Raw genomic sequence first — 24,818 nt, 5'->3', positions numbered from 1 at the left:
CGCAGATCATTGAGAGATCTGTCAATTTTCGTGGTCTTTCAGAAGTCTAGCCCGGCAGGGAATGGCCCCATTACCTCTGCCATCGTAGACCAGGAGACCGCTAGGACCACGGAAGTCGATGGCGTCCATGATGGGAAGAGCCTCCAAATATTGAGACATCTTGCCTCCCTCCGGAAACTTGGGGTGGACATTCTTGAAGTACACCTTGGATGAAAAAGATGATAATGGTGCTTTATATGTTGTATATTTTGCGAGTAAAGTGTGTGCAAATCTGGACATCCCAAAAGCTTTGCAAGTGTTTAGATTTGCAGTCATGAAGTAAAGCTGCGGACAGAGAAATGTGCATGTGCCAGTCTTATTCATGTTGGCACCTGATTTCCTAAATTTGCGAAAAATAAAGACCTGCAAAATGCATGGTGTATTCAACAGTATCTGAATCAAATCTTCAAATTACATGAACTGTACAACTCTAGTCGATTTTCCTTTTTACTTTGTACTGATTTCTTCATGTAAATATAAAGAGTCACTGAAATCTGCCATTAAACATGCTAAACAAGAGCAAAGATTTTAAAATTCCCTATAAACTTGTCAGACTATCTAGCTTGAGTTCTTCATTTTGAATACTATTGTTTGTTACGCATACAAGTTTCCACTTAGTTTAAAAATTTACTTTTGACTTTATTACTTTAAATAATCAAATCTCATTTAGGGTTCCACAAAGCTGAATGGGAAGGGGGACTGTGGGAAGGGGATACTTGTATGTTACCAAATTTAAATATATGCTATAATAATTTCAAGATCAGGAGAGGATTTTTTTTTTTTTTTTGTATAGCTGTAAAGATTTAATCAATTTTTCTGGGATCTTCTTGCAGAATCTGGGACATGTGGCAGCTCTGGTTTTGGTTTATTACAATCAAAGAAATTATGCTAACTGCATACGTAGGTACTGGTGTGCTTACTTGCAATTCGCCTTGTAAACTGCTCTGTGTGTACACTGAGCAAAGGCTTATTGCCCCTTGGCCTAATATCAGAAGGTCTACCTCCCAGTTCCCACTTCTCCATTTGGTCTACTATCAATTTTGTTGAATGCCCAGAAGGCCTATGGCTAATTATCATTCATCTAATGATCAGATGGTCTAACTGCAGTTTTGTCCCCTATTTCCCCCCCCCCCTATTTTGTGTAATAAAATGTGGGCATTAGACAAAATGGGCATAGCCCATCTGGAAGTAGACCAACAGGTACATGTAATGAGGCTAAGTGGCAATCAGACTATGGTCATTAGGTGAACTGTTGTAGACGAAACAGAATATACCAAGTGGGCTGAGATTACGTAAATTGGTACTAGACGAAGTGGGTACAGACTATTAAGTAATAGATCATTGAAGCCAATGAGGAGCCAATAGGTATTGACTCGCATTAGAGTTCAAAAGTTCAAGTATGCCCTGTACAACTGTTCTGTGAGTGCTCGGAGAACATGAGAGCAGAGCAAAGTATAGTAATTACAAAAGACAGGCAACTTTAAGTTTTCTTGAGATCACAGACATTTACAGAGTCCGCCCTCTATAGGCAGTGAGTATAAAACAGTTTGATTGCAATCATCAATCTGATGCTGCCCCGTCATCTTGATTTGATGACCGATGACCAGTGCCATGACTTTATTCTTACCTTGATGACGAGATCGACGTAGCCCTTGTCGTCATCACTGCTGACCGGAGTGTAGGGCCTGACCACCAGCTTGCCGTCCACGCGGGTCGTCAGGTAGATGTGTTGACCTATAAGGAGTGGAATAGGAAGGATTGATAGAGGGACGAGGCAAACATTACGTACCACTGAATATAGACACCATAAATGTTTGCTCCCAAATAGTAGCGAAATGGCGGTAGTAGTAGCACAAACAGTACTAGATGAAAAAAAACTGTACAGCTCGTACGCTCGTAAGTATCATGATTTGACAGAGATGATGCATTTCCCTCTACCAGTAGTTTCAAAGTCAACATCATTAGCATCAAACCATAAATCCCCTTCATTTCCAATGATGTAGGGGGTCAACATTAAGATGAGTGCATTTATCTAAACCCTTATTAGAGGTCAAGACTGAATATAGCTGATGTCTCATTTCCAGTAGTTTTAAAGTTATTATCATTCCCCCACATAAATTCCTGATGAAGTGGGGCATATTACAGATAGGACTGTCCATCTTATTTAAAACGTAATCAAGCGTCAAGACGATTGACAAGTAATGTCTGTTTTTGACCAGTAATTTCTATATTTCAATACTTTGATCATTATCATTGCCAATCCATGAATTCTCTCTTAGGCAGAGGGAACGCTGGAAGGGGGATGGGGACGATGGGGGGAGGGGGTGGGGACTAGAAGAGGGGCAGGGACAATGGAAGGGGGGCGAGATGGAGTGCAAATTTAAGGTTCCTCACCTGTTGGAAGTCCTAGGATGTGGTCTTTGGTTGGCAGAGCAAACCGGAAGCGCCTTGTGTCAGGACTGATTTCCTGGATACACACAACACACACAGGGAAAGTACAGGACATTACAAAAAGTAAAGATCATGATAAATCTGATGATGATCAATCAATCAAGACTTATTGCCCTGTTTAGTTACTTCAACTTTAGTGGGGTTTTATAGCAGAAGACAAACGCACTGGTTTTAATAATCATCTCTTGGCTGACACCATACACCACTTAATAGAGACTTTTATATTAAATTGACATGTAAAAAGCTCTTCTTGTATACTGACAGTAGTGACAGACATGTACTGTAAAAGCTGTCAGTTATATTCGCATACAGATATTTTTGCGAATGAGATAACAGACATTTTTGTGAGATGTTGCTTTCACCATCTGGCACCGAGGCTATCCTACATTGTAAAGTGCACTAAGGCCTGTCCATTCACTCTGTCATTTCACAGAAACCAAGATCACTATAAAACTCTCCACACTTGAGGTATGTTGATGAGAAGCATATCTTGCAGCTGTGGCCATGGTTTCGTCGCACTCAAAAGCGCCAAATGCCGCAAAATGAGCATGTTGATACTATCACGCCTAGTATACTAGTATAAGGGAAGATGATCAAGATCAGGTGGCAACATTTTTGTGTGTTGTTTATTCGCGGCCCAACAGTTATTTGCAAAATTCACAAATATCAAATCCTCTCAAGTATAAAGGGCTTGTATAATTAATGCAGATGAAGAATGCTAAGAAACATGTCTTACCTCCCGGTCAACAAGCTGAAGAGGAATCTTGGTGTCTGCGTCGATGAGGGTTTTGGGTGGCCCCTTTGGCTTCTTCTGGCCAAAGAAGTATCTTCCCACCACGATGGTTAGGATGATAGCACCGATGCCCACCACGACGGGCACACCAAACTGTACACAGAACACACAATAAACACCAAGGTGGTTACATGTACATGTACATGTACACTACACTGCACACTGGACTTTCCAACACTTCAAAGTCAAGGTGAAAATGTGAGCAAAACATCCTACACTGCACACACACAAAGCTGACACAAAACACTGAAAGTTGATTACACTACAAGAATTCATTTGACTTTCAAACACATCAGAAGGTGCATGCACTTCAGAATCAAAATGATATAAATTCCACAGTAATATGTTGGCACTATTTTCATCGGAGAAATACTACAGAAATAGACACGGCAGTAATTCACTTGGTACACTGTACAATTGTCATCCACGAAATATTGTGATATTTCTGAAAAGCACTGAGTATGCGCATGTATCTGAATTCTAAAAAGACACAAAGTGTGTCTGTCTAGTCGAGAATTGTACTGCTGTACGATCAGTGCTTTAGTTTACAATGTACTTTGTGACATGATTCACATGTATGAAACAAGCATTCAGATGATAACACTCCACATGACAGCTGGCTTTTCCCAAATGTCAAAATCAACAAACAGTAAAAAACAATGAAACAAACAAACAAACAAACAAACAAACAAAAAACAAACAAACAGGTGATTCAAGGACATTTGGGTGTTAAAATCCAAGCAGGCAAATAAAGATTAAATAGCAAAACGCTGTCAGGATGGCCGTTTTGGTACCAATGACCTTTTTCTGCTCATGCGCAAAGCAGAATGTACGAACTGGCTTATTGTAGATCCATGCCTCACACACATAAAAAAAATATGTATGTTCTTGAATGGCAGGATACATATACTGTACACGTAATTCACACAAAACAATCTATTACAGGCAGTTTGAAGAATAAACTTTTTTTTTTCCCGAGTCATTTTAAATTGTACTGTATTTCCTTTTATAAAATTGAAGCACCCTCTGAAAAGTAATTTGTGTACATTATGTATTAAGTAACAAAATTTAGAAAACAAAAGGTTACACAATTGTATAAGAATATGACGTGTACAACTGTAGGGTATCTACCCTGTTTGGTGCATGGCAAACAACCAGCACTTTTTCTTCTGTGTTTTCATGCACCCAAAAACCTTGCACCTATGGACGTACACGTATACTAAAGTCATCTATAATGTCACAGTAATGCATACGTCGCCAGAAACTGTCACTGGATCTTTTCAAGCCCTGTTTGGACACATGACACCAATAATAACACCTCTTCCCACGACGGGGTCTGAACACTGATTGCTTGGAGGAATCAGTTTCCATGTTAACACCTACAATTGTTCACCTTTACATGTAGAAGCCATAAAATCTTAGAATTATCAAACATGCTGTATATCTCAGAGATACATCAAAAGCTGCAGCTTTTGAATCATCTCTACGAGTATTTTTTCTTTTTTGGAACATGTATGGCATATTATGTAATAGAGAAGCAAACAAAGTGATGGTTAGCATGAAAAGATGCCTGATGATCTACATATACAGAGAGTACAATGTAGTAACTAATCTGTAGGTGATCTTTTTAGAGTCTTCATTTATGCTATTTAAGAGCAATATGGTTACAGGGGATGGATGTATTGAATAGTGTGATTAAACTCGCGTTCAACTGGCAAACGTTTAGACTGCTCTGCCCACTATATGTACTGTATACGCTATATATTTCGCGTGGGTTTTATTTTCGCGAATTTCGCGAGTCGGGAGCTATTCGCGAAATTAACAACACGCGAAAATATTACCTTCCAAAATGAATCCCTTGCCTTGATGATACGAACATTTCAGTACTAGTATACCATGTCACGGCTTACCGAACAGACCATACTGGCTAAGCTTGTTTACGCACGTCCACGTCTACTTACGAATACTGTAGAGAGCCAATCCATTATCGCAAGGGGACCACTCGTCAGAAATCTAGCGCGATGGACTTAACCACTTCAAAAATGTTGAATTCTGACTTACTAGTTCGCAGAGTTTGGTAAGTTTTTTTCATGCAGTGTATAACTAGTATCATTCTTATTTGCTAGTAAGTTGAAAATTCACACTTTCTTTGCCACTTCATATTTTCTCTGGTCCCCCAATCGCGAATTTAACCACTCGCGAAAATGTGTGACAGCGGCAATTCGCGAAAATTTATGTACGCAAAAATTATAGCGTATACAGTAAGTACACAAAGACCGGCTTACATTGTATGTCACAATTTCACCTTCCAACACCCTCAAAATCTTAGATTTTGCACTGATAGTATACAGTCCCAATGATGTACATTTTCTTGTAAATGATGGCAAAATATATATCACATCGCGGCTATGATAGTAAAATGCAGTTATATGATGGGGAAAAGATGACAAATTTGCACACTCTGTGTAGGGCCCAGTACAAGTGTATATTCTCCTACTGAGTAACACAGCAACCAATAGATGAGGTTCCGTGACGTAAAAAAAAAAACAACCAAAAAAATGTGTTGCCTGGGGGCAAAAACAAATTGTGTGTGTATAATAATGGTCAATAGCACAATCAGGGTGTGCAATTGTGTAACAGGGCAAAAATGAAAAAACTTGGTGAAAATGCTTTTTTTGTTGTTTGTTGTAGCTGAGTGTTCAAATTTTCATTTCATGTAAAGAACGAGTCAAAATTTTGCATCAAACTGCGCATAAATTAGCATTTAAATTAGGGGTGTCGAATTACATTGAAATGACTAATATATTGGAAAAATTCATTAAAAAAAAGAAGAATGTTTTTTTCATCTGATATTGCTGTTAGATATTCCTGATAAATATCCCTTTCATTCACCACCAGCACAGAGCCATGACATATCACAAAATATGAATGAATTTCATATTTTCACTTCTCGAAATGGATGATCAATTTTGTAGGCATTATTTTGAATTCAAATAAAACCACTTTTACATATTTTATTATATTTCACTTTTGCCATAGAGTGAAGAGGCGAAACTTTCAGGAATAGGTAACAGACATATAGTGGCCATTATTACAAATTTTTATGAAATTAGGGCTGGTACTTTGGAAGATATTATATTTTTCATCAAAAAATTATCTGTACAGTTTGACCTTGAATGTGTGCACAGTGTTTGGATCAATTCTCATATTTGTAAACACAGATAGAAGAATGAATGTGAGATTTATGATGACTTGAGTTGATATCCAAGCTGTGACACTCAAACAATGACATATTAAGCCAAAATACTATGTTTTTGCTTATGATATCTTTAGAAATTGAACTAGCATTGAAATATGAACACTGAACACTTATCATATGACCTTCATGCAGTATAACATGGGCGTGTATCGCACTTTTTTATGCTCAGCAATTTGTAAAAATATCAAAAAATAAGTTCCTATTGCTCAAATTTGCTAAAATTTTCACACAATAGATTTCTACATATGTACAATTCATGGTTAAAAAAACAAGGATATTCAATAAGGGGGAAAGATTCTTGAAAGTAGTCAAATTAGGATATACCTCACTGAAAATACTGAAAAACGGCTGCACTTATTTTACTCAGCATTTGAAAATGGCTCAAAACTCAAAACTGGCTGAACATTTATTGGCAAACAGCGCACCATATTGTAGTGTGTCTTCAGTACTTTCAGGAAAAGCAGAAAAATAAGCTGTTTCTCCATGTATAGCTGTACAGCATGGGTTAAAAGGTCACAATGTCACAAAAATAAGCCAGCATTACACTCCTACCAGGACGGGACTTCAGACCTTATAACTTTCTCCAGCTGAAAGAACCACTGTTTTTTATTGCATGCAAGCAATGCCAGGATAAAATCCATTAATTTGATACCAAACACATAGGGGTAGACTTAAAATATGGACCTCAAATCTTGATTTTACGTAAGTTGTAAAACGCTTTTTTTGACGCATTACGTGGGTTTTGGGGGACTTTTTGGTAATTAACCTTTAATAATTAACAGTAAATGAGAAGAAATTAGCTATTGTCTTACCATATGTGACCGTGCACCTCAAAACGAACATAAAGTCGCACACATTGATTTTGCGTGAGGACTGAAAATAAGTGAAATGGGTCAACCTAGCCGAACTTGACTTTTTCATATTTTCTGAAAGAGCGGGTCTTCTTTTACATTATGCTAAAATTTGGTATCATAAAACGGGTAGGAAAGTGTGTTTTTTTAGCAGTTTATCTCGAGCATTTTTGGTAGAATAGTGTGATTAGGTGTTTCTTTAGAATCCCTTTTTCATTTCTGAAAAACCTTGTCCACACTCTTCACTTTTAACTCTAATAACTTTTGAGAGGATAGTGCTACTGCTTTGAAAGTTGGCATTAATTATGGACAGAATGTGTTTATGAGGCATGCTAAATTTCAGGTTAATCTGATAATCCCTTCATTGTTGTCACTCTGGTGGTTTACTTCCTGTTTTTTGTCCCATTCATCCCACAGCCAGCACGGTTTGGTAAAGATTAAGCGCTTGAATAGACACTGTACTTCAGAGCCTCTTTTCTCAGTTCACACTTTTCCTGAGTTTGTGCTTTCTTTCCAATATTTAGATAGGTTAGGAGAGTCCATCTGATTTGAGTTATACATCATTTTAAAGCTTAAAGTCTGCTCTTTCAGAATATGGTCTTAACTAAAAATTCATGTCTGGCGACTTTTTGTTTGTTTTGAGGTGCAGTGTCACATATGTGATTACTGATGTCTTAGCATGCTGCATGTGAATTTTTAAGTCAGTTGGTGCATTCTTTTAGAAGTTACAATTTTTTAAAGTGAGAAAGTCATGATTGCATACCCTGATTGTGCTTATCACCATATAGCAGAAGTCATAGTTCTACCTGCCTGTCTGACTGGCCTGATTAAATTGCACAGGATGATGGGGCATAGGATTTGACGCTACAATGTAGCGCGCTTGCCGCGCATTGCAGATTTTGCCCTTCGTCAAGTTGAGCCAGGGCTTGATGACGTCATCGGAACCATGTCTATGATAGACCAAGGGTCTCTACTGTCTCAAGATCCTAACTGACATCCATGCAAATGTATTGGTAATGTGCACACACGTGGGCAAGCACTGCAAAACTAGCATTTGATTTGTGCAAGAAATAAATCTGACTGAATGCTGGTTGAATGCTGTCTTGTGAGACATAAAGTGCTACAATGTACACGGCTGCAAAATCTGCTGAAACAAAAGATATCCCTCCCCCCTCCCCCCCCCCCCCCCCCCCCCCCCCCACACCACCCCAGGCATTTTTACGTGCCATCACTTTGATATGAATACAAATGTATGTACTGGTACAACATGTATGGTCAGTTTTACGGTAAAGGGTGTAACTTTCAATTTTTAGCCTTTTGGCCCACCCTGAACACATAGATTTACAGATCTCAAAGATTTTTTCCCATGTGAGTCACCTTATGAGTAGCCACCTTGGGTAGCATAATCAGGTCCAGGTATTGATGCGTTTTGTTTTGACAGTCACATATGTACCCTAAAAATGACTATTTTGTTGCATTGAAATTTATATAACATTTTTGAAATGTTAATAATTTTCTACAGCAACTGCAGAGATCTAATTTTTTATGTTAAAAGCATAGTTGTATGGTCAATTGAAATGACCAAATTAGTTTGGTTTGTTTCTGGCCCTTTATTTTAGAATACTATGACTTCAAATTTGAGGTTTCGGAGGCTTCATTTTCCGTTAACAATTGTTTACAAACTTTGATGGACAGTAATGATCAGTGGATGTGTTTTGGTTACTTTCTTTTATGCTGAAAATAGTAAGGTACAGCTAAACTTTAGACTTACATCAAAGTTTACTTGATTCTAGGGCTATTTGAAATTTTGTGATAATTTTATTCCATCAAGTGAAATTTCCGTTAGCAGTTTTGAAGCCTCCGAAACAAAGTGTTTAGTCAAATAATATGAATATAGATAAGAGAAGTGACCTAATCTATATGTCAAAATGTAGGATATGGGGCCCTAACCTAATAGACCAAAAATAGTTAAGATCCGCCAAACTCTCTGAAAATAGGAGACAATACAAATTTTCCGTTAACACGTGAAGCCTCCGAGACGCATGAAGCCTCCGAAACAGCAAAAACATCTAATTTGACATTTCTGATAAATTCTTTGAGTGTCTGCCCCAAATTATGCCATGAAATCATCAACAGACATGGACAGACAACAAAAATAATAAAAACATTATGATACTGCAATAATTTTTTGAGCTAATACACTTTATAGAGAAAAAGTGGTTTCGGAGGCTTCAAAAGGATGTTAACACTGCATTTTTGTGATTTTCTCTGGACAAAATCAAATTAGATTTATTGTTCACCCACCCAATGATCGCTTATGACATATCTAAAGATATTTAATCACATTCAGTGTTCTGGCTGCTTTGTTTACTCACCAATATAGATTTACTATACGATTTACCTATTTTTCTTAAACAGTGCAGACGTGTCACACATAACTCACCTTTTCATTCAGCAATAAAATATTAGCAGATGAGGATGTTGCCGCACAAATATGTTTAAACAGTGTATATCAACTAAAAAAGACAAATTTACCCATCACTTTCTACATAACATACATGATTTTCATAAAAACATAAGGCATACCAGATTAATTTTCCAGATGTTTCGGAGGCTTCATTTTATGTTAACAGCATGTAAATGGAATGTTTTGATTACCATTTTGTAATTCTAAGTCTATCAAATAACTGTGTGGACTGAATGAGACTTAATGATTCCTCAAGCAAGGTGTAGATAGTTGTTTAAATGTATGAAAAGCATTTATTCTGTAGGTTTCCTTTTGAAACAATGGAACAGGCTAGATATTGTGAGTAATGAAAGTGACTTCCAGCTTGCGTGCATGCCCACATCATGCAACAGTAGTGCAACAAAGCAAGTAGTTGTGGATACATCAATGTTCATAAGTTGGATAACTCATTTTTACTCTTGAGAGAAGTTGAAGTGTTGTGACCATATTTGTATCACTCTTTTGACTGGTTAGACTTTGATAATGAAGAACAAACAATTGATTATTTAGTGTTAAATACACTTTTTTTTTAAAGAACTGAACACTATTCCTGTCCTGAAGATTCAAGGACTTTAATAGATGGTTATTCAAGAGGGAAGCATACACTTAACTAAGAAATATATTACTTTTGAATTTAAGGTTGTATCTTTTATGCATGATCCAGAGCAAATGGTGGAAAATACTTTTTGGATTTTTACACTTTCGACTCACTATCATCTGAGTATGATAGTTTCGAAACACAATCTTTTACATGTCCATTTATAACCCATTGACAAATCCATTCCATTGTTACTCACATGGCATTTGTTTTTGCCATGTACTAAAATCTTGACTTTTTCAGCTTTCCATTTCTTAACAAGTTCTTTGGCTTTCATTTCCAATACTTATTTGGAGGAAAATAATTAATCAATAAATTTGTGATTGGATTTGACAATAGCTAACATCTTGCAGATTATCATTTCTGTGGTGTGACTTGGATAACAGGGTACTGTTTTGGAATTTTGACATTTGATTACTTCATTCAGACAGGTTTTCATATCAATCTGTATGTCAGATCTAAGGCATGCAAGGTGCAACACAATCTTGATACTATACCCTATTTTCCATACTTTATCATGCTGGCAGTGACCACTTGACTATTTTTGATTAAACAAAATGTAACTTGTGTTACGAAACATCTCTTCGCATACATGTGTGAGACTCTATGACATGTTTGCGGATGTAGTTCTCAGTGCAGTAAATGGACAGTAATGGTTGGGATAGGATTGTTTATAAATGACATATAGACCTCTACTTATAAATAGCCTGTTGCCATGGGGTACATGTAGTTTACATGGGTGGGTGACTGGAGAAGTTATGTTCATGAAGAACAATATTGAAATGATTGAAATCTTTATAATCTGTTTAGTCCTGGCTTTTCTGGAAAAAGTTACAAGCCCCTAACTATTTTGAAATTCAAAGGGTTAAAACTGTAGTCTGTGGGTTCATATACTATTTAAAACAAACTTGTGGGTTTCTAAAAAACTTAGATATTTAAACACATTTGCTGCTTTTCAATTTTTTGCTAAAAAGGTTGTCATTTTTAGAAACAGTAAAAGTTCTGTTAGCAATTTCTCAATGCGTACCTTCAAAAACAGGCCTCCTAGCTGTCACAGGAGTCACACAAACTGGAATTTTATAAAATAACTATAAAAAAAAGCCTTTGAAGAATTTAAAAAAAAAGAAAAAGAAAATGATATGAAACAGGGGTGACTTGTATACCACAGAAAAAGAAAGTAAAATTCTAACTATCATATAATATTATAGGGAACTATACATTTGGTCAACATTTTTTTTTAATTCAAATTCGTACACAGTCATGGGTAGGGTATGTACATGTACATTTATCTTTTCAACAGGCGATTCAAAAAGATGACTGGGATCTTGACCATTTCAATTTCTATTGAGCTCCATGATAATATCACCAATATATTGATTATTCCAACTCCATTTTGATTATGACTGTTTGATGATGACCCTTACATGGAATGGCTGATCGGTGTTTAAGAGTGCTGTTCTATAACCATGATCACTGCATTTGATAGCTATAGTAGGGGATATCAGGCATGGTCATATATGCAAAAGAATGTTTATAAACCTTTTTTCCCCTTTCTATATTTTACAATGCTATGTTGTAATCTAACCGTCATGCCATCACATAGTATATTTTCTATCCCTTTCTCATCAACAGTTGAAATTGATTTCACATGTACATATGTATATAAAACAATTATGATGGGTGGTTTATGTCAATATACATCCCACAAACTGCACTTATAAAGCAAGCAAACATAATCTTTGCATTAAGTCTATAGCTACAGTTCTAACTCATTGAAAGTAATTCTTACTGCATTATGATGAAAAGTTTGACAAATGCATACAGCTGTTCATGTGTGTAGCCTAATCATGTTCTGCATTGCCAAAGTCATGGATATGCAAATACAGTGTATGTATACAACTGAGCATAAAGATTTAAAATATTTTTCTTTGTCTCTTAACATATATGTTGGAAAGTCTTTTTTCTGCATACAAATAAATACTATTTTACATGTTACAACATTGTTAGTTATTTGGAAACAATCAGCTGCATTAATGTACTTCATATCACCTTTAAAATGGGCCATTTTTGCATGTTAACAGTCATGATGAAGCCTCCGAAACATGCGTTGCTGCTAACTTTAAACCGCAAAAAAAAAAAAAAAAAAAAAAAAATGTTCCTAATCAGTGTACTTTTATTGCTACTGTTGCAGTTTCCTTTAGAATCATATTGCCTCATGTAATGTCATAAATTCGAACTGAGCATTGCTCAAAGTGTACACGGTTTGTTATTCACTTTTGTGGAAGCCAATTTCCTTATAATAATAAGTACATATTGTATGAAGGGTAAACATTATGCACTGCCATAAAATGTACATCTGTATACTGTTATTCACATTTTATTGATGCCTTGTTCTTATTCTAGCATGTAGTGATAGTTGCTTACTGTAGTTTTATCATTTTAAGTGAATACAGGACTAGAACTTTGTGTTAGCAGTTTTGAAGCCTCCGAAACACACTAGTTTGTTAACTGAAGCCTCCGAAACTCACAAGTCTGAAAATTTCAACTTTGTCAAAAATAATCAAATTTCTTTGGGATTTGGGTTGATAAATGTTTGTTACCAAGAGATTATTTAGGGCTATGTTTAGAGTGGCTCTTGCTTCTAGAACATTCTTTTAACTTAAAAATAGTTTGTCAGGTACCATTTTTACCTTGAAATTTGAAGTTCACATCCAAATAATTGCAAGAGCGAATATCTGTTGGGGGAAAAGTGTTTTGATATTTCAAATATATGTTCACAGCAAATGAAAAGTTGCATTACCTCCACCATTTATCTTCATTTGGTTGCTGTGGGTGACCAAAACATTCTTGTTGTTTTTACCTAAATTTATCTAAAATTCCATAATAGTAACTTCATTTTTCATATTTAGCCTAAGAATTAAGCTCTGGAATGACAAAATATTGAAAATATAGACATTCCTATATAAAATAAAAGCAAAGATAAAAATGGAAACACAACTTTAATTTTTGACCCTTGCCACATCAAAGTTACACCCTTTACTGTAAAACTGACCGTATATCCTTGGCACTGGGTTTGCCCTCCATTGACCAACAGCCAAGGACTTCCCAAAGCTTACCAGTACTAACAGTACAAGTAATTTCTGTGACATTAACTTTTCATACCCTGGGCAAGGATGCTACATAATGTTGTGTACACACACAACTCTAGTATGATGGGGGGATGTGTTTCCGGACACTTAACGTCTTAAGTTCGCGCGTGAAAACTTACCTATGCACCCTTCTTTACCTCAAGACTTACTCCTCATATACTAGACAACATACTGTACTCTGAAAACGGCGTGAGAATTCCTGGGTGCGTCATTTTCATTTCACAGACGCACTTACAATATGCGTCCGGTCCCAAAACCTGTCCGGTCCCACAACGCTTGGTCATACTAGCCTTTCCCTTTCAGTCCCAGAAGGTCGGAATTCTTTTGTATTTTTTTATCTGTACAAATTATGCTGCCTTGATACAAATTGTACAACAACAATTGACACAATAATAACAATAAACCTTGGTGTCTAAATTCTCGTAACAGGGACAGCCCTCTTCAAAAACGCTTTCCAGTTGTTCAAAAAAAGTTATTCAAGTGTTATTTGGCATTTAAGTGATCAAATGTCAGAAACAGTTCAACGCTTGAGATCAAAGATCCTCTATGTTTGGTAAAAAGAAAGAAAAATACTTGTAGAACTGTATTAATCATCACAGCACTTTTCAATCAACTTCAATCAAACAAAATTCTCTTGTCAAAGCTAGGAGACAACATTTCAAGCTATAAGGAGTACAACCACTGGTACTATTTCTTCCCCTTCAGAAAATAACAATATTCAACTTTTAATCGCCAATGAGATTTGACAAATATCAAACCCTTTTCCTGTAAAAAGTCCTCTGCAAGAGTACCAGTGCCCTGAAGACACAACAGGATGAATTTGAAGAATTTCCTTTTCAGGTTCTTCCATTTATACCGACTCCATTTTATTGGAGAGCTCTGTAAATTTCAAAAATGCTGGCTAAATCAGTGTATTAATAGGCATTTTGAGATTAAATGTGGAACCCGAACACTTTTTTAGCAAAGATTTAGCCAAAAAATTGGAAGACTTTCAAAAGAGGGCATGAGTTTCAAAATGTTTTCACAAACATGCTACAGGATGTACATTTTGAGTACCGGTAGTTCTTTTCAGGTTCTTCAACATAATGACTAGTTTATTGGAGCATGTACATGTACACTAAATCTGTGATAGCGCAGGTTAAATCCGCATGATTACAATTTTGAGCTAAAATATGGAAATTGTGCCACATATAATTATGTGACAGATCTTTAGTCATAAATTTGGAAGGCTTTCAATATCAAAGAGGAACATCACTAATGAGTATTAAACAAATCAGAGTTTAGTGTGTTACAGTGTGTTACCTTCTATGTATTTACAGTGCAAGGAGCATGGGATGATCATTGTGCGGAGTGGGGATGAGGCGGGGCGGGAACCAGCGATTTGGACCAATAGGACGGCAGCATCATTAGACAAGGAGCCAAGGGGGCGGGGTTGAAAGGGAGGGGAATACAAAGAAAGAAAATGACAGAAGAAGTGAAGAACTGAAGTGAATTATTTGAATTATTTTTTTTTTTTATGGTTGCCTCAGTTTCTATTAAAAAAAATAACAAAACAAAACAAAACATAACTTTCTACCAGAATGCTAGTGTAATACGTAGACTCTGTACAACATTCACTTCATTATCAAGGGGAAGTTTTCTCAAATACACAATATTAATATGTAGGGACCTACACACTGTACATAATGTACAATGTACACGTACATGTGGATTGAGTGGATGCAACAATATCAGAATACAGTATCTGTAGAACATGACAGTGAAAGTTTGAGGAAAATAAAACAATCTGTTCAAAAGTTATGAATCTGTAAAGCTTTGGTGGTGCCAAAGCTGAATTAGAACAATGGAAGAGTTCTTGACGTCACTGCAGAACAATATAAAGACTAGAGAAGCACTCTGAGAGCTCAGACCTCCTCCAAGCATGCAGCCCATTTCCATCCGCACTGATCTTGTTCTTCAACAGAGATCAGTGATTTCCAAACATAAATTGTACGTACTGTACTGTGTGCTGAAAGCTGCCCGATTTCCCAATACTAGTATAGAAGTAGAGGTGGGCTATAGAGGGTGACATTTTCAGAACATGCTCATCACACCTTAGTTTGATGACTTTTTGCCTACTGACACCATTTTTGAAAAAAAGAACGATAAAAATGCAAAATCCGGGGTGCCCTGGCCGAAATCGTAAAAAATCCAAGATGGCCGCCGTTTTGGCTTTAAAAAGACATTTTTTGCTATAACTCGGCTATTTTTTGGTCTATTGTGATGATTTTGGTGTCTAACCCCATGTTTTAGGGGTCAAAGAAATGGATTATCATGATAGTTTTAGTGTAAAACGTAAGCTTCTACATGAAACTAACCTTTTACCCATATTTAGGGTTAAATTTCCTTCTCCTTTACCCCTACCCCAACCGCCATTTTTTTGCACTTTTTTCCGTATTTTTTTCAAGTCATGTTAACTACCATACTTTTGATAACAAGTTCTAGCAATCTGGTTTTTTTTTTTACTACCGACAATACAGCAAGAAATATACAAATAACTTACGGTATACATGTACGTGTCATGCCAATACTGGTCATGTGGCTGGTGCATTCAGAATGCATGATAACTGTGGAACCAGTACTGTACTGTATCTGCTTTACAGTGTCCATTAACATTTTGGTCCTAAGACCTTTAACAATATAAATAAATAGATATAATAATAAATATTCCTTCTCCTTTACCCCTACCCCAACCGCCATTTTTTGCACTTTTTTCCATATTTTTTTCAAGTCATGTTAACTACTTTCATACTCTTAATAGCAAGTTCTAGCTATCAATATGGTGTTTTCTTGCAACAATACAGCAAGAAATACAAATAACTTACATTATACATGGTTTACATATGTGTCATGCACTACAGGTCTGAATACCAAATGTTTATCAGCACTACAAAGCAGATACAGTATAAGCACTGGCTTCTGTTACAATGTACCATGCATCCTGAATGCACAAGCCACACTATATTATATACCGATATGTGCATGACACATATGTAAACCATATATAATGAGTTATTTGTTATTATTTATTATTATATTTATTTATATATATTGTTAAAGGTCTTAGGACCAAAATGTTAATGGACACTATAAAGCAGATACAGTATCTAATACTGGTTCCACAGTTACCATGCATTCTTAATGCACCAGCCACATATCAGTATTGGCATAACACATACATGTATACCGTAAGTTATTTGTATATTTCTTGCTGTATTGTCGGTAGAAAAAAAAATGGATTGCTAGAACTTGTTATTAAAAGTATGGTAGTTAACATGACTTTAAAAAAAGGGGGGGGGGGAAGGCAAAAAATGGCGGTTGGGGTAGGGGTAAAGGAGAAGGAAATTCAACCCTAAATATGGGAAAAAGGTTAGTTTCATGTAGAAGCTTAGGTTTTTCACTAAAATTATCATGATAATCCATTTCCTTGACCCCTAAAACATGGGGTTAGACACCAAAACCATCACAATAGACCAAAAAATAGCCGAGTTATAGCAAAAAATGTCTTTTTAAAGCCAAAACGGCGGCCATCTTGGATTTTTTACGATTTCGGCCAGGGCACCCCGGATTTTGCATTTTTATCGTTCTTTTTTTCAAAAATGGTGTCAGTAGGCAAAATTATCAGATCACTACCAAAAGTTAATCGTATCTTACTTGTGTCATTCTAAACCTTTCCTGCAAGTTTCATCCCAATCCGTTAACTACTTTTTGAGTTATTTTGCACACGAACAAATGAACTAACGAACAAACCAACGGTAATGAAAACATAACCTCCATCTTGGCGGAGGTAAAAATGTTATAAAGCAGCCTTCCACAAATTTTCAGGTTTTATGGAAAATAGACACTCTTGTGATTTGTTACAGACATAGGGGTAAATGATAAGGGTAAAATTATTCTCCCTGCTTTCTGAAAGAGGTACAATAAAGAGGTACAATTGAAGGTCAGCTGCTCTTTTGCCATGCTAGAAAAATGAAATGCTGCAGTAAAGTCCTTCATATTTTCTTGATAATGTTGTTTTGCAGCAACAACACAAACTGTTGCAGTATTCTCATCCAGTGATGGTACAAAATAGCACAGAAACAAAACAAAAAAAATCAAAAAAATCATAACTTTTGGACAGATGGTCAGAACTTCCTCAAAAATTCACTAACCTGTTAGGACTACTATAATATTGCTGCATTCACTCAATCAAATTGTATTTGGTTTGGGGAAACTTTTCCTTTCAGCATGCACGCACATGTACCTTCTAAAGACCATGGCAACAATAGGCAACAATAACAACTCATATTCAGAATGACATTTGTAATTGTTGATGAAATATTTAACATATGAATTAGCACACAAAACCTTCTGCAAATGTAGTCAAATATTTAAATGAATGAATGCAAACATAACTTTACATTGACAAAAAGCATAATGCACCAATGCATAATGCACTTTTTTTTTCTTGGAGATGGTAGACACAGCCAATTTTCATGTAGACAAGCACATAACATGAACTGAATTGCACAGTTCTACTTTTTTTCTCTCTCTAGTTAATGCAATTTACTATGAAAACAGGGGTGCCAAGTTAAAAAAAAAGTTATGAGTGAGATTTTCATGACTCGGCATCTCGGCGCGCGAATGTGCGCGCGAGCGAGGGTGTGGGAGGGGTTTTCCTCCCTGAAGCCTCCCACGGTAGGGAGCCTTTTTAATTTCTAGCGGTTAGACCTCTTAATGATGCGATCAGGTGCATAATACTTAAGTGATTATTTCTTACTTATTTTGAAAGACAAAAAGGAAATATACCTTCAGTTGCAACTATCACTTTTATTTTTTGAGCTATGCTCATTATTACAGGCCCAAGTTGCAGACTTCGCCCGATGCATGAGAAAAATGGGTGCCATGCGTGAGATCGTGAGATGGCCCCTAATTGTAAATGCTTGAGTCTCACGCAGAATGCGTGAGACTTGGTAGCTCTGTGAAAAGAATCTATCATGCATACTGGTGTCTTACAAAAAAAAAGGAAAAAAAAGAAAAAAGAGATCTAAAGAGAGATCAAAATAGTTCTCTGTTTGACAGACCTGAAAAATCATAGAATCAGTATCTGAAAACCTGCCAGGTGCTATAACAACACGAAGAAAGACAAGTCCAAAACAACATACCACAAGTAAGGCAAGAACAGACTGTCTGAAGGTCACCTTGTTTGGCAGCTGACCCAGTATAATCAATCCATTTCCTGAAAAGGCTTTTAAATATCTAGGACAATCAACTACAATACATGCATGTGTGTTTGTGTGTTCCAACTGGTCATCTCCTAGGAACATCGCCATGCACTATTCACACTACAGACAGGTGGTTTGGGCCAGAACTTAAAGGACAAGTTCACCTTCATAAACATAAGGATTGAGAAAATGCAGCAATATTTAGTAGAACACATTTCAGTGAAAGTTTGAGGAAAATTGGACAATCGATGCAAAAGTTATGAATCTTTTAACTTTTTGTGTTGGAACTGCTGGACGAGGAGACTACCACAGCTTGTGATGTCATATGAGTACAACAGTATGAAGAAAATGTAAGTAAAATTCAACATATTTTAAATTTTTTCGCATAATAAAAGAGCATTTGACTTGCCTCTTGCTAAAGGTAGGGGGAATAATATTACCCATGACATATGTCGGTAACGAGTCAAGGGAATGTGTACTTTTTTCAAAAGATGAAATTTTGTGAAATTTTCTTTATATTTTCCTTATATTGTTGTACGCATGTGACATCGTGCACTGCAGTAGTCTTCTCATCCAGCGGTTACTGCACAAAAACTTCAAACATTCATAACTTTTGAACGGATTGTCCGATTTTCCTCAAACTTTCAATGATGTGTTCTACTAATATTGCTACATTTTCTTAATCCTTATGTTTATGAAGGTGAACTTGTCCTTTAATCTTATTGGCATAGATCTACAACTGTTGTGTACAGGTACAATGCTACTTGTATGCTTGTATGCATGTATGGAATTGAATTTAACTGAATTGAATGGAAGAATAATTGAATATTTCATCAGCTGTTGTATTTTGCAAACTTGTGAAGCCAATCTTGCCAGTCCTGTCTCCTTTCAGTGCACTGCACATTTTACAACCGTTCCAGTGAGAGCACCCAGTGGGCAATCCTAGAGTTTCAGGGCAGACAGAGACTCCAACCCAAAGCACCTTCTGATCTGGAGATTCTCCTGCCTGAACTCCCTAGCAAACGGGAGACTCCAAGTTGATGTGTGTGAAGCGCGAAGTTCCTAGGGTTCTAGATGCTCTCTGGTGCTATCTAAGGATTATTTTTTCAACATACAATAGCAATAAGTAAGAAATCCTTTCCATCGGGAGACACAGAGCCAGGGCGGGAGAAATTAAATCTCAAGCGGGAGAATGGGAGATTTTGCAAAAATTGGTTTTCGGCTGGAGATCTCCCCTCGAAAACGGGAGAGTTGGAGTCTCTGGGCAGATGGAAGTTTTATGAGTGACCCCCAAACTATACACTTTGATCATTCAAATGACGTACCAGGTAGTGGTAACATTGACAATCAGTATTTTTGCATGTTTCAGCTTCTCAGCGCCATCATTACAGCTCATTTTAGCAGTCAAAAAGGAATTCACAGCCATAATGCTGGGTGCACCCGAAAATATTATAGAGACTCGCTCTTCGATCGATCGCTAAAAGGGACTATACAATACTATTTGAGGTGGGGATTAATGTTTCGTACAATGTACATTCCTAAGTGAGATAATGAGAAACCTCTTATGACATATGAAAGAGCATGAATTTTAAGAAGGATTCCATGTTTATTTGATGAAAATTGGTTTTCAAACAGCTGAGATATCCAAAAAAGTGACAATAATACAAGGCCACAGGCCATGCCTTTTATTAGGATCTCTTTGTTTCACCTTGTTTTTGGATATATCTCAGGCATTTCAAACCCGATTTTCATCAAAATAGACTTTAGATACCCCTTGCATGTTCTCTTACATCTCATAGAGCTGTTTCTGAATATCTCCCAAAACTTTAAAAGCTAAATCCTCACCTCAACCAGAACTGTACACACCCTTTGAATAATAGCTAGTACAATCACAAAAAGCATTACAATTTGTACCATATAGCATCATCGTCATGCATGTATTCGCCTGGTAATATCACCCAGTGGTATACATGCACTCCCTACTGAATTTAGCGAGCTATTGCTAGCATCACCAGGGTATGGTGGCTTTGAATGGCCAAGAACCACTAACAGGACAGCATTAATTCAATAATTGTATTGGCGGCTGTTTTGCTCTTGGCTGGTCGACATGGTCATGACTCATGGTGAAACTGGAAATATATTATCTATGCAAATTATGCTAGTACCCTAGACCCTACTATCTAGTCGCCCCTGTAGTAAATTACTAGGAGTAGTAGGGGAAACCTGTGGATACTGTGAATTACCACCGAGACCCAAGGCTGAAGTGAAAATGTGAAAAATTGGGCTCCTTATTGGTCCCCTCCCCTGGCCCTGACACTTGGCCTTGGGGTCACCCTGGGCCCCGAGCAGTAGTCTACTCTGACTGGCGGTTACGGTTAGGCACTTTTCCAATTCAGAACCTGGCCTGGATGTAGACATCAAGGTAATTAACCATGACATCGTAAAAGTAGCTTGCTACTACTAGGCTAGCTACGCTCAGCTCTGACTGTCTCAGTCTGACCACTCTGTGCCGACGTTTTGAACAGTGTGCACTGAAAATCAAAGCAGGCGATAAAAACATGGGTAATCATGTAGAAATGCACACCATGCACACCTACCATTTCCTTCCTAAATTTGTCAATGAAAACTTCTTGTGGCTATCAGAAATGTCAAGATGGACCATATCTGACGGTTTCAAGAAATTTCATAGTCAATTACAGAAGAAAAGTAGCGAATTTTGACTCAAAAGTACGCCGATCGATGGCTCTGTCGTCAGCGTAGCATGATGGATGATCGATTATGTAGAAAAGCGATATAACGATGATAATCGATCGTTGTAGTCTGTGATACAGCCGCTAGTTTGGTGTTTAACCAAAATAATTACGTCGGCTCGACAGTAAAATGTGGAAGATAGAAAGTGATCTTGATGCGTCTGTTTGTTATTGTTTTAGTTCATTTTTTCCTGCGTGTGACTGTAAATCTGTCAACATTTTTTGCTGACTAAATGATGGACGGATAATATGTGTACAAAGTAGTAAAAGATATATGAAAACATGGGAATTAAAATATCCATCATGAATATTGCACAATAAAATGGATTTTTAATACATAACAAAACCAAATACTGGGGTTACAGTTTTTGCGATGTATACATAATTAAAAAAATGAAATGGAAAAGTAAATACTATCATTAAAACATTTACTTTCTACTATAAGTTGAACTATCAATCAAAGGCATACGTATTATTACCATTTCAATTTTAATATTCTGTTTCTTTTTAGGTAAAATGAGCACTTTATGAGAAGTCCACAATATCAATACATGATTGTATAAAATACGCTTTTTGTAATACTATTCTCATTAATTTATTGAATTAGGCCTATAAATTATGTAGATTACTAGAAACAAATCTCCTTTGAATTCAACTTCCTTCTCATTCTTTTCTCTCTCTTTCTCTCTCCCTCCTAATATAGCCTAACCTTTTTCTTTCACTTTTCCTTCAACCTCATTCTATTCCCTTCGTCACTATTGAAATTGAATGATTATTATCAACTTTTGTCATGATAAAATCAATACTTGCCACAATTCTTAAAGAAAGGATCGATGTCTTAATCCTGGTATGAATAATCATATAATTTGAATAGTGATAATCATGATAGCGGCAATGAAAACAAAGAACTATCACAAAAGCTCACTTGAGCCTTCGACTCAGGTGAGCTAACAATAAGGGAAAAAAATACGAAAAAAGAAAGTAGGGGCTACACGTATTGCACGAGTCAAGTTCGATATTGTAAGTGGCTAATTAGAGACTACCAGAATCGATTATTATAATCGTTCTCTGCGAATTGGCGGTGCACTACTTTCTTACTTCCCGACCGACGTGCTTTTCAACTCCGATTTCTCATTTTTCTTACCTTTTCGGCTTTCTAATTCCACAAAACTTTCTGATATGGTTAAATTTAGCATCTCCAATAGCTGTACAAAATTTGATTGACAAACGGCGAAGCGAACGGTAGGTGTGCATTTCTACATGATTACCAAAACATGGACATTGCATAGGCCTATAAACCACCGAGTGAACTTCAACATGGTAGTGGTACGAGTAAGCATACTAGCTTGTTAGAGTCTAACTGCGACAGCCGCCACACGCAGTGTGGCGGCTGCGCCGTGCTCCCATAAAAGATCTTCATGTTGAACAAACGGGTGCCTTTGCGGCGCTATATTTCCTTAATTTTTCAACAGAAACTACTAGGAATACTTACATGGGTCGATGAAACCTAAATGACTATCATCGGCGACTGTTTGATGCATTTCATTGCTTGTGATGCACAAAATGATGTCTTATAAGCAGCTCACCGATGTTCACAGAATTCACAATCACTTGCACAAGCGCACAGAATACTTGAACTATAACATAAGCGAAACTGCGGGGAAGCCGCCAGGACCGCGCCTGGCGGCGCGGTCTCCGGGGCTAGTTAGAGTCTAGTAGTAGTAACGTTAAAAGGCGCCCATGTCCATACAATAAAAAAATTCCTGAGCCCGATTTACGAGCTGCTGTAAAATAAACTTGAAACTACAGTCACCAATATTAATAATGTACTGTATGACACTACTACCACTGCACAGGGGCTCCTATGGATTGTACCTACGCCCTACCCTCTTTTTGAGCAGGACATTACAAATGAAACCATGGGCCATATTATGGCAATATGGGCCATCGCATCAGCATAGCAAGCAGCATGCAGCATGGTTTTGTTACCCCGCGATGCGGGGATAATAATGCAGCCGAGACTGAGACAGTGAGAGGTCAGGTCTCTCACAGCAAGCAGTGAGATCGAACGAGCGACCTTGCACTGCACTGTTGACTGCAAAGTTATATGAGTAATTTATATCCCCTCATCATGAGCTCTTTACCCACGTTGTATCTGTGACAGAAATTAACCAAACTGCAATTAACAATGAGGCGATTAGGTTTACGAATAACGAAAGAAAATTACCATTGCTTCTTCCACGCCCATTTTTGGAGTTCGACACAGAGCACCACACAGCTGACTCGCTCAACAGCTAGCAAATAGCATGCAGCAATTGTACTTTCGCATGCACGTTGTGTACATGTATAACGTGCGTGAGAACACGACGACGACCCTGGCCTGCCTCGCCCCAAGAGTACCCTAGACACTGCCGCTAAACTGTACATGCTGCGCTGGCCGCATTGTGTCATTGCGATCAGTATGCGTACGTTAAGACGGCAACACAGCACCATCACCCTGTTGGTACTGCGCGCGTACAGGGTACAGGTATGCAATGGATATAACACGTAAGTGCACGCCTGAGAAGCACCAAGATAAGTGCTTCGGAATTGTGTACCGCTCACAGAGCTGCCAGTTTGTTCCACATACCACCAGCGATTTACGACCATTGAAGTGACGAATTTATACGCAAATTTTTCATTCCTGTACCACCTACGCGAAAATGAACACACCGATCTGGGAGGAACGTATATTTAGGGTAATTATGACATGTATTTTGTGTATGCTATTCCCCATTTTCATATACTAAGCCGTTTTTTCGGCCTTTTTTTTCTCTGTCTGTACCAAAGAGTTTCCGCAGTGACTGCTAGAGGGCGGAGTCATCATACGCCCTGTACTATTGTTATGTGAGCGCAATGAGCACTGGATGGCAACGGAGCGGTAGGCTCACCCCTCGTGCTAACACGCTAGCAAACAAACAACCGAGGAGCAGCCAAAATCAAGTGCGTACTCGCGTAAAAGTTTAGAAGTTCGCGTAATAAAGCGCTGTAGAAATGTAGTAGGTAGGTACCATTTTGCTTAGTACGCAAAGTCCGCCATTACTAAGTGGAACAATGGCGGCTCCCATGAAATCACTGACTCCATTGTAGAGTTCGCCCTCTAGTGATGGGGAGGAGAAAATCTCTTTGGTCTGTACGAG

At 37.4% G+C, this 24,818-nt stretch overlaps 1 protein-coding gene across 1 annotated transcript in view; it reads right to left on the bottom strand.

The window, feature by feature from the left end:
- Positions 1-23,887, bottom strand: part of LOC139734577 (NADH-cytochrome b5 reductase 3-like) — a 32,629-nt gene extending 8,742 nt beyond the window's left edge. The window contains exons 1-5 of the mRNA XM_071645357.1: positions 23,867-23,887; positions 3,227-3,376; positions 2,434-2,506; positions 1,667-1,773; positions 75-204 (exon numbers count right to left, since the gene is read on the bottom strand). Coding sequence (XP_071501458.1) covers positions 75-204; positions 1,667-1,773; positions 2,434-2,506; positions 3,227-3,376; positions 23,867-23,887 — 481 coding nt within the window. The remainder of the gene's footprint in view (positions 1-74; positions 205-1,666; positions 1,774-2,433; positions 2,507-3,226; positions 3,377-23,866) is intronic.
- Between the last annotated feature and the right edge of the window lie 931 nt (positions 23,888-24,818).

This window comes from Diadema antillarum, unplaced genomic scaffold (assembly GCF_040938485.1).
Source record: "Diadema antillarum isolate AM-2024a unplaced genomic scaffold, OU_Dant_1.0 scf00000026, whole genome shotgun sequence".
Classification (NCBI taxonomy): domain Eukaryota; kingdom Metazoa; phylum Echinodermata; class Echinoidea; order Diadematoida; family Diadematidae; genus Diadema; species Diadema antillarum.
This window is presented reverse-complemented; position numbering and strand designations above follow the sequence as displayed.